The sequence below is a fragment of the Tursiops truncatus genome, chromosome 8 (assembly GCF_011762595.2).
Source record: "Tursiops truncatus isolate mTurTru1 chromosome 8, mTurTru1.mat.Y, whole genome shotgun sequence".
NCBI lineage: Eukaryota > Metazoa > Chordata > Mammalia > Artiodactyla > Delphinidae > Tursiops > Tursiops truncatus.
Genome location: NC_047041.1, coordinates 93,061,027 through 93,075,687, shown reverse-complemented (window position 1 = coordinate 93,075,687; position 14,661 = coordinate 93,061,027). Strand labels below are relative to the sequence as shown.

The window sequence follows — 14,661 nt, the reverse complement described above, 5'->3', positions numbered from 1 at the left end:
CCTGTTTGAACACACAAATCCAACTCCAGCCACGCCGGCAGCCATGCAAATGGACAAGAGGCAGGCGTCACACTTCTCATGGCTCCAGCTTGAACAGGGGACCAGAGATGCCCCCAAAGGGCCCCCGGCCCTGGAGACAGCAGTCAGGCGCCCACAACGCTCTCCTGCAGACCCAGCCACTCTGTTAACATTACCTCTCCCCTGCGGTCCTCCCCCAACCCGGGGAAGCAGCATCCCCACCATGGCCGGCTGGATCGTTACAAATCTCTTTAATAATCAGTCATCTATGTTTTACAGAACTGTACACAGGGCCCCTCCCCACTCCCCTACAAGGCACAGCCTTACCCACCCAGTCCCCAGGGGACAGAGGACAGGAAAAAGCATCCTCTAGCTTCCCTGGACAGCTCAGGGTCCTGGAGAATGCAGGGCCAGCTCTGTGCCACACCCGGAGGGTTCACCCGTCTGATTCCCTAGGCGGCCCAGGGCCAGTCCAGACCCTCTGGCCCAGGCAGTCCCGCTCCAGCCCAGCTCACCTAGGCACCGCTCCCACAGCACGGCCCAGACTGATCTGAGCTGCCCGGGTGGGGCTGGCTCAGGCTGGGGAAGGGGTGCTCTCCTCATGTCAGGTAAAGCCCCCCCCTCCCACCTCAACGAAAATGTGAAAACCGAGGACAGTAGAAACAAAGTAGTGGAAACAAAGTTGACCCACGCAGTGGGCAGTCACCCGACAGCCCAGGGCGCCTTATCCACCCCGCCCCCAAGTTTTTAACACACTTCCTCCCGCGCCATATACACAGCCCCCAAGGCAGGGAGAAACCCAGCCCACCTGTGCAGGGAGCGTTTCCTCGGAGTCGCTAAGGCAACCCTGGCAGACAGTGAGCGGAGGAGCCACAGAAGAGCTGGGGCTTAAGGCTGGCGGCAGAAAAGCAAAGGAGAGGGGTCCAGGCCCCAGGACGCCCCCCACTTCCAGCCAGCACAGGACGGACAAGGGGTCTTGGCAGTGAGGTGGGAGGCAGGCCTGCAGGGGGAGCCAGGGAGACCCCTAGGAGCCCTGAGGTTGGGGGACAGGCAGGGAGGTGGGGACAGCGGCCACTTCAGTACTTCGGGACCTTGCTGTAGTCTTCGGAATGGATGTGCCGGCACAAGGATATGGAGAGGAGCATCCCCAGAAGCTGTCGAGGGAGAAGGCGAGAGTCAGAGTCAGGCCGGGCTGCCCAGGTCCCCAGAGGCCCCAGGTCAACACACGGGCCTTGACCTGGATGAAGCTGATCCTCAACTAGAGCCTCAGGACCAGCCCGTGATTCAGGCGGCAGAGGGGCCGGCGAGGGGCAGCGGTCAGGCCACGTTAGCCGCAGGGCCTCTAGAAGCTGAAGAGCCTCAACCCGCCCCTCCCCGCACTGGAGGCCTGCAGAGCAGGGACGACCCGGGAGGGCAGCATGGGGAGGGTTGGAGGGGGCGGGACCCAGACCTCGATGACAGCGACGCCCACACACACGCCAAGGATGACGCCCAGGTTCTCCTGCAGCCAGGCCTGCACCTTCTCCATGCAGCCCTACAAGTGGAGAACACAGCCACGTCACCCCACGATGGGCCACTTCACCCCATCACTCAGAATCCCCAGGAGGGGCCACCCCCAGCCTGGAGGGCCAGCACAGAGGGGTCTGGGTGTTCCTTGAATGGAGACATTGATGAATACACAGATGAGCGAGCCGGGGGGACCGAGGGTCTGAACCCCCTGTGCACCGAGCCCAGCCCTACCCGACAGCCATCCACGCACCTCCTTGTACACAGGCCACTCGTCGGGGCTGTTGCTGCTCTGGGTCCCATTGCCAACGGGGGCCTCGCAGAAGCCCGTCTGTGGCGAAATGCTGCTGTTGTCCTTGCTCTTGTCCTTGCAGGAACAGGGGTAGGTGATGTTGATGCGATTCATGAGCTCGGCGTTTTCTGTCCAGTTGTAGAAGCTGGCCCAGCCGCAGCACTTCACCTGGGCAGAGAAGGGGACAGGTTGTTCGAGTCCATCGCCCGCTCAGCTGGGGTCTTCCTGGACAGGAGCTCAGATCTGCCCCTTCCAGCTGCCCCCAAGCCCGGTCTCGGCCAATCCACCAGGATTAGAGTTTACGCTTCACTTTGGCATTTGTGAGCCACAAGGGATTTAAAGGGGCTCTCGGGATATACCATAAACGATGAAAACAGGAGGAAACAAAATCAGCAAAAATATAAAGCAGAGCAGGAGGGACGGTCAAGTTGGAAGAAGATGGTCAAGGTATACGGGACGTGAGGCGGGCAGACGGCACACGGCTAAGGGTTTGGGGGCTGGAGTCAGGCTACCGGGTTCAAATCCCATTTCTGCCACCTACCAGCTACTCAACTCTGATCAAAGTGCTGACCTCAACTTCCCCATCTGCAAAATGCAGGGAACAAAGGTTCCTAACTCGGTCTGTTATAAGGACTAAATGAGACGAGGCAGGCAAGGCATCCAGCTCAGGCTGGAGAGCACGGTAATCGCCCGGGGAAGGCCAGTTCCACTTTTCGGCTCTGAGAACATGCTGGAGCTGAGGTTTGGCGCTGAGCTTCCTGGTTGCCAGAGTGAAAGGGGAAACACGGTACATCTGCCTTTTTAGAGGAGAAAATGCTCTAGTTCCTGAGGCAAAGAGTCTTTCTGGGGGCTCATGAAGGGGACCCCGAGAGGCTTCAGATCACACGTGGGCTTGAATTCCCGACAGGACTGGGACCTCAGGGACTAAGCCTGTGCCGGGAAGTGCCCGGGAAGGCAGAGCAGAGTCGGGGGAGGGTCCTTTCCATTTCTGGCCCTACCCTGTGCACAGGCAAGCCGCTGCACTTCTCTGAGCCCCGATTTCCTCACCGGAGAATGGGGTGATGACAGCCACTCTGCTAGGGCCCCCGGGAGGCTGAAGGGCTAGCATGGGAGAGCTGTGTGACACCTTGCCCAGCGCGAGGTCGCTTCCCCACCTGCTTCCTTCCTATCTCGGGTGGGAAGTGCCTGACCAGCAGCGTGGTGGCCAGCAGAGGGCGTGCCAGGCTCGCTCAGGCGTTCTCCGGCTCCAGGCAGTTGCTGGTCTAGGATTTATTCTTTATGTTGCAGGTGCCTGGCTGCCTCCTCTCCAGCAAGAAAGGCTGGCACCTCAGACCTCTGAGGGGCACCCACAGGCCCTCCCACACCCAAGCAAAATGAGGCAGCTTGCCTTGGTCCTTCGACTGCAGCAGGCAAAGCCCCGCTCACCAGGAGCCCCTGCACTGACGCCCCCGGTGTCTCAGTGGTTGTGCGTGATGATTAAACATCACCACCCACATGCCACATGATAAGTGCCTCGGGCTTTATAAACTCATCTCACGTAAGCATGGGTCAACAGTCCCATTTTATACATGAGGACACAGGCTCAGAGAAGGCCTGGCCAGGAAGTAGCTGAGTTTTGTATTTCAGCCCTGGGAGCCTGACTCACCCTCTGTTTTCTTACCACCATCCCAAGCAGCATCTGACAGACGTCAAATCACCTAGAGGCCCTGCAACCTGCAGGAATCCCCAAGCCAGTCCACCACCTCCCATGACGGGTGCTCATCACCTCCCCAGGGACCCGCCTCTGTCCCCAGGCTCCTTGAAGGGTAACACTTGTTCACCCTGGGACACCCCGCTCCCTCTAATCTTAGCAGAGGGTCTCAGCCACTGCGGATCAAACCAAAGGGGGCATGAAAAACGTCTCCCTGTGCTCCTGGAGCCCTCCAGATGCCACAGGCCCCCTGTGTCACCAAAACTCTGTGAAGCACGCAGGCTAGAATGTGTCACCCTCCCTTCTTCCCAGCTCAGATGATGGACATGCCCATGTTGCCGGGACAGAGACCCATCTCTAGTCTCCACGCTCTCCTGGTGTCAGGCTTTCTCGTGCTGTCCTGTCCCTGCCCCTCACATCCCACAGGTCTCCCCAAAGGCAGCCGGCAGGCAGTGCCGGCAGGTCCTAAGTGACTGTTGTCTGCAGGGCCCTCTGTGACAGAGGGGGAGCTGCAGCATGGAGAGGGCGGCTCCTGGCCAAGGGCACACAACACCTGGGACCACCAAAGCGGGGCAGCTGGGGTCCCATCACTGAGGGCGCTTTGCGTGTGTGCTGATTGGTCCATCATCGAGGCAGGCTGGGAACCCAGTCAGTCAGTCAGTCAGTCGTCAGTTGTTTCATCCATCAGTCTGTCATTCATTCATTTAGACAATCGGTCAGTCATTCTGTTAGTCATTCAGCCGGTTTGTCAGTCATTCTGTCAGTCAGTCTGCTTGTTAGTCAGTCAGCCAATCAGTCATTCTGTTAGTCAGTCAGTCATTCTATCAAGCAGTCAGTCAGTCAGCCAGCCAGCCAGTCTCTCTCTTTCGCTTTGAGGTGGAACACACACACACACACACCAAAGTGTACAAATTCAGCTTGATGAACTTTGCCACCCATATTGGCATAACCACCACCTGGACCAAGATTTGAATAGAACATGCCTTTCACCCCTGAAGGTTCCCGCGGCTCCTCCCCAAAGGCAGCCTCCACTCGGACCTGCGTCAGCATCTCAGCTCTGGCACCCAGTTTCTTTTTTTTTTTTTGATCAAATATTTTTATTTTAGGAATTTAAGGCTAATCAGTAGTAAGAAATCTGACAACATACTTTATTATATCAGCAAATCATAGAATCATTTTCATAGATATGGAAGCTGTCAATAAACGTTAACTTTCATTCCCAATTAAACTAGAAGTAAAATGGAAACAAGGGGATTCCTTGGGGCTGTGCATTTCAGCTGACAACCATTATTTAAAAACTTAAGCTTTCTAACCTTTATGATAAAATACAAGGATTCTGAACCTGCTAACCAGCTGATTGCAAACAGCTGGCCCGGTAACCACATAACTTTCCAGAGAACTAGTTAGCCAGACAAGTTCTCCGTTTTTAGCTATAACCACCAAACTCTCTTATGTTACAAAATGCTCAAGACATTCTGCAGACTGTCACGGCACCCGGTTTCTTAACCTCCAGGGGGAGCTGTCAGCACGCCCCAGTCCGGCTTCAGAGGAGAGGGTCGAGGGCTCCCCCTGCTTCTGGCCACTTGGGGACAGCCCTGGACAGGCTCCAGCGCCCGGAGCCCCTGGGCGAGGAAATGCTGGGGGTGGCAGGAAGCGGGGCTGCTCAGGAGCCCTGCCCCCAACAGATACACACTGACACTCAAACCGCTAACATCGTCTGTCTGTCAGGCACACGCAGGCCCACAGACGACCAGCCACAGACACACAGACACACAGAGGCCAGTCTCCCACGTCCCCTCACCTGGGCCTGCACGTAGTCCCAGGCCTCCTGAAGGCTGTCCTCGTGACCATCCGTGTAGTTCTGAATGAGCTTGGTCACGATGCCGCCCATCTCCTGCTTCAGCTGCAGAGGGAGAGTGAGGACCGAGGTCAGATTCCCTGAAACCCGCACCCCACCTCCGGTCATATGTGTTTAAGCTGCCTCTCCCCCACTCCCCCCAAACACTGGGGACACGCTCAGAGCTCAAAAGCGTTTCGTCACCCATTCCAACCAATTTTCACTTTCCTGGTACTTCCTGGGCACCTTCTCCCCCGGTCACCACGCTAAGCCCAGTGTGGTCAGGGTCAAAAGCTCCCACCTGGGCTTCCCTGGCGGCGCAGTGGCTGAGAGTCCGCCTGCCGATGCAGGGGACACGGGTTCGTGCCCCGGTCCGGGAGGATCTCACATGCCGCGGAGCGGCTGGGCCTGTGAGCCATGACCGCTGGGCCTGTGTGTCCGGAGCCTGTGCTCCGCAACGGGAGAGGCCACAACAGTGAGAGGCCCGCGTACCACACAAAAAAAACAAAAAAAAACCCTCCCACCTGACCGTCTCCTCAGTACTCAGCAGCACATGGCCCTTTAGATGGGAATCTGTCCACGTCACTGCTGAAAACCAGCCAGGGCCCTCTCACCACGCTCTGCAGACACACCGCTGTCTTCTCAACAGCCCACAAGGCCCTACGCCATTTGGCCCTGCTCTTTCCAGACTTCGTGTCCTCTGATTGTCCTCCCTCTATTTCAGTTACACAGGTCTTGCTGTCTTTGTGCGAGGCATACTCCTGCCTCAGGGCCTTTGCACTTGCTGTCCCCTCCGCCTAGGACCCTGTTTCCCCAAATATGAATGCGGCTGACTCTTCCACTTTCTTTACAGCTCTACTCAAATGGCACCTCCTCAGAAAGGCCTTCCTGGACCACCCAGAAAATGTCAGCCCTTCTCTGTCTCCTCCAAGACCCTCCTTATCCTACAAGGGGAAGCATGATATATTTTTCTTCATAGTCTCGTCATTACCTGCTCCCCTGTTTCCAGGATTTATGGTCTCTCTCCCCCACTGGAACATCAGCTCTGCGGGGGCAGGGACTGGGTCTGACCCAGCCTGGCCAGAGTAAGTGTGTGGCGAGCACGGGTAAGGGACGCGTGTGTAACCCCGCCACCTGCCCCACACCAGGGCCCCACAAAGTTTGCATCCCGCCTGTGCTGGGACTCCAGGGTCCCCCATGGAGGAAGAGAGAAGCACCTGCTTTTCACTAACCCCCCAGAGAAAACAGCCATTTACAGTGAAGGCAGGAGCGGGGTGCAGAGATCAAAGGGCTTCAGCCCCCAAGGCCTCTTACTGGGGCTCTGAATAGAGGATCTCACCACCGCAGCTTTTCAGGAGCAAGTCAGCTGTGCAAGGGAGGCAAACCCGAAACCAGCCTAAGAGCTGCGGACACGCTTCCCTCGGCCCAGAGGCCGGGCCCCACCTGCCGACTTTGCCCAGGGGCCTCCCCGGGTGCCCCAGCAGGGACAGGCTGGTCATGGTCACCTGCTGTCCCTGCAGAACCCTGGGGCAAGGTGCCCGAGAGGGGTAGGGGCACCGAAGGGACAGCCCCGCACCTGGTCCTCTGCTGCTGAGAAAGAGGAATTGGGGAGATGGGACAGGTGCCTCCAGGGGGGCGCTTACAGAGCCTGGCTCAGAAGCCCGTGAACAGGGCTTCCGCCAGCTCCTCACGAATGCAGCGCTCAGAGAACCCACATCCTCCAGACCGACCTTCGAGCTGCTGCGGGCCTTCACCAACCCTGCGAGGCCAGCCCCACCCCCAGGCAGCCCCACCCTCTGGAACTGCTCTCTGCCCCCTCCCTTTCCATAAAACTCTTAGCGAAGCATCAATACTTCTTTGATATCACGCACACGGAGCTCTACAATTTGCAGAGCTTGCCTGTCAGTAATCACAACAGCTGCAGCTAACTTTGATCTCATGCTTATTATTACCAGCGCCATGCTAAGGACTTTTAATGCAGTATTTCACTTGAATCCTCTGAGCAGACCTATGGCCCAGGTACTGACCTCGTTCCCTCATTAGGGAGGTGCAGAAAACGAGGCCCAGAGAGGTTAATTAACTTGCCCAAGGACTCACAGCCAACATGTGAAGAGCTGGGGTTTGGACCCAGGCTCTTCTGATTCCGGAACCCAAGTTTTTACCCATTAAGCTCTATCGGCATTTAAACCACATGGCCGTACCTTGCAGCAGGTCAGAGCAGTTTTAAGGAGGGCCCAGAGAAGCTCAGTGGTTTGCCCATGTCACACAGCGGGGGTTGTCTGCCTGCGGAATCTCAGTCTTTTTGCCCCGACTGTCTCTGCTCCACCTCGACTCCCCGGTGAGCAGATGATCCCTGAGGCGTGGAAAGGAGGGGGTTCCCAGAGGCATATGCATAGACAGCCATCTCCCCACATCCTCCCACCCACCCTCCCCCACCGACCTGGGCTCTATTTATACCCGGCATGGTTGCCGCAGCAGCAGCACAGACTTCCCTGTTTCAGGCCCCAGAAATGAGAAGGTCATGGAAGCTGGGTGGTTTCCACTGAGGCTGGGTGGTTTCCATGGAAACACCACAACCATCCTCCAGCCCAGAATGGGGCTGAGGGACACAACTGGGCCACGGGGACCATGGCTGCAGGGGCTGGTTCAGCTTGGAGCTGAAGCAAATGCCCAAGAGGCAGTGTCAGGAGCCCAGGGAAGTTACCCTGGCAACCAGGCCATTCTTGAGACAAGAAGGAGCAGGGAGGGAGAGTGAGAAGACACTCGCACTCTCACTTCATCCCTGCTGCAACCTCTCTGTGGTTTCTGCCTGCCCCACAGCTACTCTCCCTTCTTGAAACAGCAGTTCCCTTGCTTAGCAGTAAGCACCCCTCAATCCCTCCATGTGGCTGGGAAGCCCTGCCCCCTTGCTGCCATGGGCAAAGACCCAGGCTGCCACTTAGTGCCTTCCACACCCTGACCACAGCAAGCGGTCTAGGGATGGGCATGTGACCCGAGGTCACAAACATGGGCCCTCTATTTCTGCTGATCTGGTGGGATGAGGGCCTGAGCTGTTGGTGGCCACCCCAAGAGCCACTGGGGATAGCTGGCCTGAGGAGGGAGCCAATGGAGGGGAGCAGGGCCGAGCCTGGAGAGGGACAGTCTTGGTGGCAGCCTTCAGAAGCCTGGATCCAGCTGAGCCTGCAGCCAGATCTGGGTTGCTTTCACATGTAATAAAGAGTCTTGCCCAGGAATGGCCGCATAATTTACAACCCAGTGCAAAATGAAAATGCAGGACTCCTTATTTCAAAGTGATTACGAATTTCAAGACATCAAACCAAGCACGGCACCCTTCTAAGTGTGGGACACCGTGTGGCTGCTCGGGGTACACACCCAGGAAGCCAGCCCTGGTTCTGCCCAATACCATCCTCCCCACTTCCCAGAAGACAAAACCAGGGCTCAGACAGTGAGAACAACTTCCCAAGATTAGACAGCCGGCAAGCAGACGAGATATGACCATAACCTGCCATATGCAGCTCTGGAACCCTGAGATTCTAATCACAGCAGGCCACCCACCATATCCACCTGGCCTGAGATCCTTCCATCCTCTGGCATGACTCTCTTTCCCCCCAACCCCATGCTGTGCTTTTATGTCACCTTGTAGTGTGACTTTTCTCAGAGAGGTAGAATTAGAAGACACCTTTGAGTCCAACATATCAACCAAACGTAAGAATCCTCCCCATACTTTTCCACGCTCTGCTTAAATGCTCCCTGTGATGGGGACCTCAGTATCACACAAAATAGCACATTGCAGGTTGGGGAGGCTCTTGATACAAGCAATTCATTTTAAGTTGAGCCTAAATGACTTCTACCCATTAGTTTTTATCCTCCCTCTCCCTCCCAAGTCCCAGCTGGGACCACAGAAAACAAATCAAATTGTTCTCTCCCAGGACAAACATCATTCAGATAGTTGAGACTCACCCACGTCCTCCTTTACCCCCTCCTCCCCAGGGTAAGTCTCCAGGCTCCTTTGATGGCCCTTTGGGATGGTGTTCAGCCCTCTCTCCATGCTCTAATGTGTCAAATTGCCTCTTACAATGAGGTACCCCCATGCAACGTAAGGGACCCACACCTTCCTGTCCCCTCCCGGTTTCCCACAGAAGGTGTTGCCAATGCTTTGAGGCTTCATCCTGGGATCCTGGCAAGAAATGAGGACCCTTTGCCCTGGTGAATGTGGAGGGGGTGGCATGTTTACTTTCAGTGACCATCCAAGGCTTTTCTGAGAGTCCGGCCGCAATCTACATAACCAGTTACCCCAGATTCCAGCAGGAGGACGACGTCGTTTGCTCCCGGCCCCGCCCCCACAGGCTCCCTGAGGGTGGGGCCTGAGTCAGGTATGGGAGCCCTGCACGCAGGTGCTTGAGAGTCTCCGCCCATTGTTCTCCACATTCCTTTCCAGAAGGACAGCCTGGATGCCTTCTTCCCCCCTTCCCAAAAGGGAAGAGGAAGGTCACCATCGCCTCCCCCTGTCCTGGCTCCAGCTGCCTCCCTATGGCAGTAGAAACCCAAGCTAGTGGATCAGGAAGCTTCCATCGCAGGGAAACAGACATCTCAGATGTCTCACAGAGCGGCACTGTCCTCAAGGAGCACGTTTCACCACGTGTGCACTCAGTCCTATGCGCGTGGCCATTTGGCTACTTTGGGCTTCTTAGGTGGGAGAGGGAAGGAGGAGGGAGGGAATCACAGTTCTCCTGGCCGGCCACCCTCTCTGGGGAGCACACAGCAGTCCAGCCCAGCCAAGGTCACCACCCCCAACCCCCGGCTCCCATCCAGACCCTGCGAGCCCCTTCCCTCCACGCTCTCAGCCCTCAGACCTTCTGCACAAGCCCCTGATATGACCTTTCAGAGCCTCAGCGGTCTCACACGCGCAGGTCAGTGGTGCAGCCTGCATGAGTGCACCAAACCCAGCTCCCAGCACATGCTGGGAAACAGTTACAAGTTCACCTCCTTCCTCACTGACCTCCCACCCTTCACTGCCTGGAGAGAACAAGTCAGAATCCCAGAGTATCAGAGCTGGGAATGGCCCAAGAGGTCACCTGAGGCTCAGAGAGGCTGGGTAACATGTTCAAGGTCACACAGCAAATAGCGGCGCCCCCCCCCCCCATCTCAAATCCCGGACACAGGGCCCTGAATCCCAGACCTGTCCTTTTCCCACTAAACAGGGGCTAGATAGTGATCAGATGAGGAAACAGCCAGAGGAATCTTAACTCCACACCTAAATCCTGGTTCCCACAGCCCTTGTTAATACGAACATTAATACTGGTGACAACAGGAACAGCTGCCATTTACTGGGCCCTTACTAGGCATTAGTGAAGTTAGTAATGGTGACAGTAATAATAAACTCTTGCAACGATGCCAGCAAACATCTGCTCTGCACCAGGCGGACACTATGCCCTTCCCATCTGTCAACGCTCTCCAGCCTTGCCACCACGCTATCAGGTGGCCTTTGGGGCCAGTGGGCTCTGGCACTGAGAAACGTTCAGATTTTAGGAAGGGCTGGGAGCTATGTGTCACCCGCCCCCCCACAATCTCTCCCATTCATATTTCCCAAGGAGCACCTAAAGGGGGTAAACCATGGCCATCAACAAGCTCATTTCCGTTCCGGTTCCATTTTGCCACCAAATGAGTTGCAAATGGTATTTTTGTTTTTCAAAGTGTTTTTTGGACTTCGGAATCGCAGATAAATAGAGCAGACCTGTAGGATTACTGCCATTTGACAAAGGAGGGAACTGAGGCACAGAGAGGCTGAGTAACTTGCCGAGGGTGTCAGAGCAGGGCTCCAGCATGGGCAGTTTGGTTCCGGGGTCCGGGCCCTGGGCCACCCCTCTATGTTTTCTACAAGCCTTGCAGTCTGGGTTCCCTGCAACGCTGGCAGGGGTGGGGGCCAGCCAGGTCTATTCTCCTCCATTGACAGACACAGAACCCACGGCTTGGAAGGCCTGTGCTTTGCCCAAGGCATCCAGCCTCCCCTGTTGCTGCCCTGGGAACAGTGGCTGCTGGGAGGAAGGACAGATAACGGCCCTGGAGACCACCTCAGGGGGAGCCCAGAGGCTCAGTCCCTCCAACCCGCCCAGGAGGCCTGGAGAGAGAAGGAAGATCGGACCCATCGCCTTCCAGAAAGCCTGCTTCCTTCAGGCTCACACAAGTCCCACCTCCCCAACTGGGCCTCATCTGCAGGAATAAACACCACCCGGGCATGTTTAGTCTTCCACTGGGATTTACAATGCGCTAGGAAAGAAAACATAAATCATTCATTCCAACTCGGGCGATCGAGTGGCGCCAGCACTTCCCCAGCAAAGCCAGGAAATTTCCCCGCTTTCCAGAAAAGGAGGTGGGCCAAGGTGAGGCCAGCTGGGGCTGGGGGCGGGAGGTGTGAGGTGTGGAGCCTGGGGGTTGCGGGGAAGCACAGGAGGGGACGGTGAGGTACCACGACAGACACAGCCTGGACTGGAGTCAGGAGAGCTGATTCTCCAAACAAGCCCTGCTCTGGGGCTGGGGGCGTCTCTAAGGCATGGCTCCCTGTCAGCGGCCAGGCAGATTATACCAGCTCGAGGGGAGGAGCGTGGAGTAGAGGAAGGCGTGGCCTTGGGTCGGAGGGATGGAGATGGAAATCTCTGCTCTGATGCATCTGAGCTGAGTGTGACCGTGGCCCAAAGTCACTGTTTTTCTGGGCCTCAGTTTCTTAAACTTGAAAATGCTCTCAAAACTAAAACATGCGCCAAGTGACTAGCTCAGCCCCTGGGACGTGGTTGGCGCTCACAGATGGGCACCGTCTTTATTACTGTGAGATGGGGAAACAGGGGTGAAAAGGTGGACTGCCTGACACCCCTGCCATGTTGGCCAGCTTCTGAGTCACAGGAACCGGCTCACTGGGGCCCAGTTCTTAACCACTCTCTTTGTAATGTACCAGTGACTGGGTCCCAGAGAAGCCCCAGGTGTCACAGGGTGGAAATGAAGACCTAATCCCATAGTGCTTGCACTGGAAAAGTAGTTTCCCTTCCCTAAACACTGGCTTTCTGTCTGGCACCAAGCCATCTTTCATCTACTAAACTTCCTTTCCTTTCATCTACTAAACTGCTATTTCCCCTTTTGCCTTGGCTGCCAGGAAGCTCAGTGTTCAAGTTAGCTCTCAGCTGCTGTTGAGTATGCTGTCCCCTAGCTTCAGGAACAGTGGCCTTCTTCTGTCTCAGTGTGCATTCGGATCTTTCTCATACTGATTTTAGTTGCTCTATGCCTATGTTGGAAGCCAGCTCCAATTCTCCTGGGAAACAGGCTGGGCGGATTATAAATAAGTAAAGCAGATTCAGGTAGGAACCACTATAATGAAAATTTCACCAGCATGAACCCAGAAGCCAGGCTGCCAGGGTTCAAATCCTGGCTTTGCCACTTACTAGCTGTGTGACCTTTGGCCCGGTGACTTAACCTCTCTGTGCCTCAGCTTCCACATCTGAAAATGAGGGTATTCATACCCGTGACCTCAAAGGCTTGCTGTGAGGAACGAATAATTAAATGCAGTACATGCAAAGCGTTTGCTGCCAGGCTTGTTCTAAATTCTATTAAGCATTAGTTGTTGATGTTGCTGTAATGTTTTCTCAGCTTCCTTCCAAGAGAGATCTGTGGCAACTTGACCTTCAAGTGGTAAAATGTAGGAGATCACCTGGCCGCTGGCTCTGCCAGCCCAGTCAGTGGACAAGAACTGTAGCCCTGGAGGAAGGCAGGGTCCCAGCCTCAGCTGATCCATGGGTGAACTCCGACTGGCCTCAGGGAGCCTGGGCTCTCACCTGGCCTGGCCACTGACCACTCTGTGCCCTCACCCCTCACCTGCAGGATGAGGAGGTGAGGCTCAGGGAAAGAAGGAACGTAAAGTGGCTAACACTGTGCCCAGGATCTGGTGTGTGCCGAAGAGGGATTAGGGATGAGGGGTTATCATCACTACTACCGCTGCTGTCGTTGTTACTCATCTCTCTGGGCATCTGCTTCTCTGCCCATCAACGTAACACTTACATGGCAGAGCTGCTGGGAGGACGAGACAATGTGTATAAAGCTTCTAGAAAATACCACGTGCATGGAGTAGGTGCTCCACAATAACCGTGACAGCCACAATCGACTGGCAGGCCCAATAGTCATCGCCAGCTCCCTCCTCTCTTACGTCTCTGTCTTTAGAGCCTGAAGGCTGGATACTCACTTTCTCAGCCCCCTTGAAGCTAGGGGTGTGTTAATAACCCAGACTGGGGGAGAATTTTGGGAGGCTTGCTTTTCTGATAAAAGGGGTGGCCATGGCTGGCACTAGCCCACTCCCTTTCTTCAGGCCACAGCAGCACAGATGTCGTACCTGGTGCTGTGGCAGCCATCTTGCGGCCATGAGGTGAGTGGCAAGATGAAGGAAAGCCGTCACAATGAGGATGCTGAACAGACAGCCAGAACCAGGGCCTCCGAGCTTCCGAACCTGACTTCTGGTTCAGTCAACAACAAATGTCCTTAGAGTTGAAGCCCAGCATGTCTGATTTTTTATTCCTCAACGCTGAGTGTCTTCCCGCTGACACGGGAATAATGTTTTCATGGACAGTCTCCTCCCTGGGCCTCATCTGTGGATGAGGTGCCGAGAACTGTGCTAAGTGTTTTGCTAAGATAAAGATCATCTCACTGAATCATCACAGAAACCCTGAGAGTTAAATTTATTAATGTCCCCAGTTTACAGAAGGTGAAACAGGCACAGAGAGGAAAGCAGCTTGCCCACGGCCACACAGCTAGAAAGTAGTGGGATCGAGCCAAGATCTGGGCCCAGCAGCACCTCCACCGACCTGTACTGTCCTCTCCTCTAACCTTCTGCCATGTGGCCACAGGGGGCTGGAAGCCTGGGAGGCTGACCTGGCACCTGTGGGTTCCGGTTTTTCTTTTCTCGGCAGCAACGCATGGCTTGCGGGATCCTAGTTCCCTGACCAGGGATTGAACCCGCACCCCTGGCCGTGAAAGTGCGGAGTCCTAACCACTGCACCGCCAGGAAATTCCCCACCTATGGGTTTCTCTGTGACAACTAAGAGGCCTCTTGTCTAGCCCCCGTCCCAGGCCAACCCTGCCCCCCACCCCACGTGGCTGGTCCAGCCCAGGTCGGGGGGTGGGGACGAGGAGGGTGCTTACCTTGCCCATGTTGAAGTAGAATAAGACCCCAGCAGTCACCTGGGCAATGAGAATCAGGAGGACGAAGGCAAAGTACTGGGAACACAGAGCAGGCACAGAGTCAGCTGGGGGCTCCCACCAAGTCCTACGCGCCTCAGACGC

General features: G+C 55.9%; 1 protein-coding gene across 3 annotated transcripts in view; it reads right to left on the bottom strand.

The window, feature by feature from the left end:
• Positions 1–252: 252 nt before the first annotated feature.
• The window catches only part of CD82 (CD82 molecule), a 51,759-nt gene continuing 37,350 nt past the window's right edge, over positions 253–14,661 (bottom strand). For 2 of the 3 annotated variants that reach the window (XM_033860501.2, XM_033860503.2), the window contains exons 5-9: positions 14,521–14,595; positions 5,308–5,409; positions 1,778–1,984; positions 1,469–1,552; positions 253–1,172 (exon numbers count right to left, since the gene is read on the bottom strand). In XM_033860501.2, coding sequence (XP_033716392.1) covers positions 1,095–1,172; positions 1,469–1,552; positions 1,778–1,984; positions 5,308–5,409; positions 14,521–14,595 — 546 coding nt within the window. In that variant the 3' untranslated portion in view covers positions 253–1,094. The remainder of the gene's footprint in view (positions 1,173–1,468; positions 1,553–1,777; positions 1,985–5,307; positions 5,410–14,520; positions 14,596–14,661) is intronic. The other variant, XM_073808799.1, reaches the window with a different exon arrangement.